The sequence below is a fragment of the Squalius cephalus genome (assembly GCF_949319135.1).
Source record: "Squalius cephalus genome assembly, chromosome: 6".
Lineage (NCBI taxonomy): Eukaryota > Metazoa > Chordata > Actinopteri > Cypriniformes > Leuciscidae > Squalius > Squalius cephalus.
In genome coordinates, this window is record NC_137127.1 from 24,846,126 (window position 1) to 24,852,423 (window position 6,298).

Here is a 6,298-nt window from a genome sequence, read left to right on the forward strand (position 1 = left end):
CACTTCCTGTTAGCTACTTCCTGACTGAAAGACTGCATGGCTGTTTCGTTGCCTAGCTGAATTCCGAATCAATTACCATCCATAGGGTAAGAAACATAAATATCCCCTCCAACGGGATTCCATTAATTAATGAGGATGTTAAACATATCGTCGCTGCCCGATGAAACTCACGTATGTCCAAAACGGTTACTTTTCAGGAAGTGAAAAAAACATCGTATTTCAAAAGCAGTTGAATGTAGCGTTGTCATACTTGGTACGGCATCTTTGAATGTAACCATATTCTTGCCAGTGTAATGATATAATCCACATTTGACCAAAATTGAGTTTAAATGGACATACGTGTATATTTTACAGTAACGGTGGTCGATACGCGTTCTTCCGATCATTACTGAATGGCCAAGTCGCGTTTCATATTGACAGATGAATACGCTCAGTTTATTAAATAGCCTACGTCTTAGTTTATTAAATACGCTTAGTTTATTTAATATTAATTATAAATGTATTAAATGTCTCTTGCAAACTATGAAGGGACAATGAATCACTACACTGGCATGGTAATGCTAGACAGATACTTTGTTTGCACAGTCCTACCGTAATTTTGTCACTCCTAGACGTACGTCTGGCGTCAGGGGGGAAACGTTTACCTCGATGAAGGAAAGTCATTGTCTCACCAGGCTATGTTTATTTGGCAATGTATTGCAGAAAAGAAAAGTGAAAATGAAGATGCAGTTCCAGTAAACTCCAGTTACCAGTTCATGTTTATTCTTCAGGTGATTCAAGCAATACCAACTAATCAGACTCAATACTGACATTACAGGTGGAATTATAAAATAGCAAGAGGCATTAAAGGGATAGTTCACCCAAAAATGAAAATTCTGTCATAATTTACTCACCCTCAAGTTGTTTCAAACCTGTATGAATTTCTTTTTTCTGCTGAACACAAAAGAAGATATTTTGAAAAATGTCTGTAACCAAACAGTTGATGGACCCCACTAACTTCCATAGTAGGAAAAAAAAATACTATGGAAGTCAATGGGGTCCGTCAACTGTTTGGTTACAGACATTTTTCAAAATATCTTTTCTTTTCAGAAAAAAGAAATTCATACAGGTTTGAAACAACTTGAGGGTGAGTAAATGATGACAGAATTTTCATTTTTGTGTGAACTATTCCTTTAATGCAAGATTTTAATCATGTCTTTCCGGTCAGAATTGGCTGATAGGAATTCCAAAAATTTCAACAGATAAGACCAAGTCATTTTAAAACATGCACATAAACAATTACATGACAATACACAATAAATAGAACATTTAATTAATAAATTAATCAGTAAGTCAGGACAGCTCATTCATCCAGGAAGTGAAATTGCATCACTCATGGTCAAGTGCATTGTAAAATGGATGAAAGTCCTTGGGTAAAACATGTTTCAGTTCTTGAAGGTGCTTGAACTTCAGGGCTTTAATTTTTGGGGCGGATGTATAGAGTGGGGCCACGATGACACACGTCTTCCTCAGGGATGGGGATGTGAAGGGTTGCCAGTTGTCAGAGTGTAGTAATTTAAACTCCATACTGCCATCCACATTGTATCTAATAGATAGATTAAAGAAAAGAAGGGGGGAGGGGTGTCGGGGAAGGTCACAGAGATAAGAGGGAACCAAAAGCATGTTTAGATTTATGAAACAAAATATTTTAATATGATATGGCTAATGTTTCATGTATTTGTGAAAAAGTGTGTTAAAAAACAAACAAACACCTGACTGCTCGAAGGTCATGCACCGTAGGATCTCCAACTTTGCTACCAGGTCGGACTGACTTACAGATGTTGACTTTGCTGAAGTCTTGGAAAAAGCTGTAACCAACATACTTCACCTCGTATGGTTTTGGACTGGAACGAGCTCCTCGAATAACTGCAGCATACTCAGCTGGAACATGTATGTCACGGTTTCTCAACTTCCTCTCAATCACACTGTGCACAGAGTCACATTCCATTTGTGTGTGACCTCTTTCAAGGTACTTCTGTGTCACACGTTTCTTTTTCTCAGTAGCAAACTTTAAGAGGGCATTGCTCAGGATCAGATTTCGGTTTTGATAACCACACCCATCACTCCAAAGGATGAATTCATTGTAAGTGGGGTGTGCTTCAAGGTAATCCACAATGCAGGAGGCGAACTCGTTGGCAGAGACCCCAGCTTCACCCTCATGCCAAAGGTAATTTTTTGCTTCATGTGATGCCATATTGTAGATGGTAAAATTATGGACACCAAGCTTCATTTTGTAGTACAGGGCAGACGCTTGAAGCTTTGGGCACAGGAGAAGGCCCTGCAGATCCATGCATGCAACCAAGGTGGTGTTGTTTGCAAGTTGTTTGTCCTTTACCTTTTCTGCTCGTGCGTCGTCCTTTTTAACACAGTGTTCCTCCCACACGGCAGCCTCGATGTTCCCGGCTTTGAAGGCACAGCAAGTGTCACACTGATCTTTTTTCGGATGGAACAGAGAAAGATTTAAATCGTTGAAGGTGTTAGTGAATACTTGCCGTGACAGAGGCTGGATGCTGTTGTCTGCACATGATTGCTTATACTGTGTGTGGAGATGACTGATGGACTTGAAGAAAGGCTCCAGGTACATCTTTGATGAGGAGGACCTGCAGTAGTGCGATGGAACTTTTGGCAGATCCAGAAGGAAGGTCTTTAGGAAGTCCTGCTCCTCTGTCCTTACACTCACTCTCGCCATCTTCTCAGGACTTTCCCCTCTTCGCCCAACCCACTTTAAAAAAGTCCACTGCTTGATGCCAAGTGTAGACAGGAACATCCTTTGACAAACTCTGAGCCTTTTACCATCTACACATAAACAACAAAAGAGAGATGCTGACCTCCGAGATTGAACCGCTTCTGTCCGGCGCCGCTTGACATCACTCACCTCCACCGATGTTTTCACATACATTCTCCTCTCTTTCCATTCCAATTTCCCCCAAAAATACTTGAAAATTTCCTCCCTCTTCCCTTCATCAATTTCGGAGCAGTGTAGTTTGCTCGATTTCTGGCAGGACACAGACTGGCACCGGCCGCCCATTTTTCTTTCTTCTTTGATGACAAATTCATTTTTTTTCCGTCCAAGATAAGATTGGCCCCTCATTCTTTTCCTTTTCTGGATGTTACCCTTCCAATTGTCTGGGTTGGCCCTCTTCCTTGACCTTCCTCGATTATCAATGGCACCTTCATATGATTAAAATAAAAATAAAATAAAAATGATGTTCTACAAATGCACATTTCTCTTACATGGTTTCTTAGCATGTGGATATATGTGTGTGTGTGTGTCAGTGTGTAGGCATGCATTTAAGTTTGGCATTGCTGTTTGTGTGTGTGTGTGTGTGTGTGTGTGTGTGTGGACATGTTTTTCTACACCGGTGGGGACTTAAACCTGAATGCACACAGACTCATGGGGACTCGTGTCACCGTGGGGACCTAAATTGAGGTCCCCATGGGTACAAAAGCTTATAAATCATACAGAATTAGTTTTTTTGAAAATGTAAAAATGCAGAATGTCTCCTGTGATGGGTAGGTTTAGGGATAGGGGCAGTGTAAGGGGATAGAATATACAGTTTGTACAGTATAAAAACCATTACGTCTATGGAGAGTCCTCACAAAGATAGTGCACCAGACGTGTGTGTGTGTGTGTGTGTGTGTGTGTGTGTGTGTGTGTGTGTGTGTGGCTGAGCCCACTAGTAGCTGACAGAAATGTAAAAATAATGACAATAAGTTACTCACCTTCATTGACAGGTGTGTAATCCGGCTCATTTTCTGGATCGTGTTCAAGTGAGTCTTAGAATAATAAAGAGGAACACATTTAGTACAACGGATGCACTGTTCACATCATTCAGATATAAGATTGCATTCATTTTGACTGGTAATAGATTAAATACGCTAGATTTGTAATTAGTAATGGGCTTTAGTCTTTAAGTCCTACTCAAAACTAATGTGAGGTGGAGGCTGTAGTATAGTTTAATCTGAGAAGAAGAAAAAGAAGAAGAATAATACTTACCCTCACTGGCAGCTATTTCGGAATGATTTTCTTTATCACTTTCCAGAGAATCTAACAACAATAAAGATAAAATGCATTTAGCACACTGAATAGCCTACAATGTTTGAATAATTAAGAACTGAGCTTGCATCAGTAGCTATGACCAGCAAATGTACAGTAACTATACATTTTGAATTCTCTGTGATTAAAGGGATAGTTCGCCCAAAAATGAATTTAAGCCATGATTTACTCACCCTCAAGCCGTTCGAGATGCATCTCTTTTCAGACGAACACATTTTCAGTTGTTTTAGAAAATGTCTTAGATCTTTCAGTGGTTATTATGTGAAGCAATGGGGTCCGGCTGCTTCAGGTCCGAAAATGTGCCTGCATCCTTCACAAAAGTAATCCAGGGGCTCCAGGGGGATAAACGAAGGCCTTCTGAGGATATTCCGTGAGGTTTTGTCGTAAAAATATACATATTTAAAACTTTATAAACGAAAATAACTGGGCTACGTCCTACGCCAGCATCCATCTCCAAATGAACGCGCGCCGACCACCGACCGCCACCGGAAGCCAGTTATTTTCGTTTATAAAGTTTTAAATATGTATATTTTTATGACAAAACCGCACGGATTACCCTCAGAAGGCCTTCGTTTACCCCCCTGGAGCCGGATGGATTACTTTTGTGAAGGATGCATGCACATTTTGGGACTTCAACAATGTGGACCCCATAACTTCACATTATAACCACTCAAAGATCAAAGATATTTTCTAAAATAACTGAAAATGTGTTTGTCTGAAAAAAGATTGACATATGCATCTCGAATGGCTTGAGGGTGAGTAAATCATGGCTTAAATATCATTTTTAAAACTTTAAAATGTTTTAATTTAGCCACATACAATTTGATGGGTTAGTATTTGGAAATGCAACAGCAGTTTCTTGGATCAAGGGAACCAAAATAACATGTGTGACAGTTTCACCTTAATGTGCAACACATCAATAGGCTTTAGGTTGCTGTATAGGTAGCTGCTACTGGGAGAAAATAATTTAAGCCTAAAGTACCTACCCTCATTGGCAGCTGTCTGAGAACTGTCACTTTCAAGTGAATCTAAGAATGACAGAAAGGAAAACTAGTTAACATTTCAGTAATGAATACAATGTAGAATTAACTGTTTGGCTGACTCAATTCTATTTTCCTACAAACCTTCCTCCTCATTGTTGACCCTCGCAATCGCCTCAATAACAGCCCTATCATAGTTAACATTCATCAATTCACACAGCTCCTTTACAGAGACAGACATCCTGAAGGAAGGGAGAAAAACAGATCAGAAAAAATATAGCGCTATGCCCAGTCAACATTGTTTCACTTCACTTCGGAAATCCGTGCGTTAACATCTTCACAATAAAAACGTAGCAAGATAACTCTAGTGCTGGAAATTCTCAGCCTCTGGCAAGCGGTGATAGCAGTATGAGTGAGGCATGTTCTAGTGACAATCAGACAGTAGCATTACAGGCTATAATTTGATCAGTTTGACAAAGAAAAAAAAAAGTTTTAATCTTATCAATGAGACCGAGTTTATTTACTTACTAGCAAGCAAACTAATCTGTGAAGAACTAGATTAGAACTAAACTGTGGAGAGCTTCAATGTCGTACTTTCGTCAGTCAGGTTCACAAATATAAAAATAAATAAAAATATTCGGTGACAATCACTTCGTCTAGACCATTTACCGATAAATAATAGTTGTGAATGTATAATAAACTTGAGAACAGTTGTCAAAAACAAACGTTTGCTGATACTTTACCTCACAGTGTTATTCGGCTATCCAGTGCTGAGCTTCGATGAAACTTCACGAGACCGGCGAGATGCTTCCACAGGGCGGGAGATACGCGGCGTGATTGACAGGTTTGACACCAAATGGATATACGTGAAAATCAGATGACATGATTTCACAACTTTTCATTGGCCATTTAGATATGTGAAACATACTGTATACGGAAATGAACCTGGACATTCAATCCGTCGAAAAATCTCAAAATCGGCAAAATGGACATACATGGTTTTCATCGGACAGCGACGATATGATGACGGCTATGTTGTCGTGTTTACACTTTATAGAGAGCGCGATCGGCAGACGGCTGCCGCTGATCAGACAGCCAATTTAGAGAGACCCACTCATTGACTCAACGGTGAGTGAGAAAAAACTCTGAGATCTGTTAGGTTACCTGTAAAGGAACTAATTATGCTGGAAATGGTAACAGTTGATAAGCTGCCGTTTAGAAA

General features: G+C 39.8%; 1 protein-coding gene across 2 annotated transcripts; it reads right to left on the reverse strand.

Moving 5' to 3' along the window:
• Positions 1 to 741: 741 nt before the first annotated feature.
• On the reverse strand, positions 742 to 5,883 carry LOC307160518 (uncharacterized protein). 2 transcript variants are annotated; one of them, XR_013821560.1, is made up of 8 exons: positions 5,820 to 5,883; positions 5,221 to 5,318; positions 5,083 to 5,124; positions 4,037 to 4,087; positions 3,763 to 3,816; positions 1,752 to 3,210; positions 1,063 to 1,585; positions 742 to 992 (listed from the first exon to the last, which is right to left on the reverse strand). XR_013821560.1 is itself a non-coding variant. In XM_079874677.1 (7 exons), the coding sequence occupies exons 2-7, from the start codon at positions 5,315 to 5,317 to the stop codon at positions 1,369 to 1,371; spliced, it is 1,920 nt and encodes a 639-aa protein (XP_079730803.1). In that variant the 5' UTR covers position 5,318; positions 5,820 to 5,883; the 3' UTR covers positions 742 to 1,368. The 2 variants fall into 2 exon arrangements, 1 of the variants encoding a protein (XP_079730803.1); XM_079874677.1 differs by having other exon boundaries at positions 742 to 1,585.
• Positions 5,884 to 6,298: the final 415 nt, after the last annotated feature.

Excerpts from the sequence above, each read along its gene's own strand:
- LOC307160518 (XM_079874677.1), bottom strand. The coding sequence starts at position 5,317 with ATGTCTGTCTCTGTAAAGGAGCTGTGTGAATTGATGAATGTTAACTAT. Across the intron at positions 4,088-5,082 it reads TCAGACAGCTGCCAATGAGG|ATTCTCTGGAAAGTGATAAA; the intron begins GTAGGTACTTTA and ends TATTGTTGTTAG. Across the intron at positions 3,817-4,036 it reads CGAAATAGCTGCCAGTGAGG|ACTCACTTGAACACGATCCA; the intron begins GTAAGTATTATT and ends TATTATTCTAAG.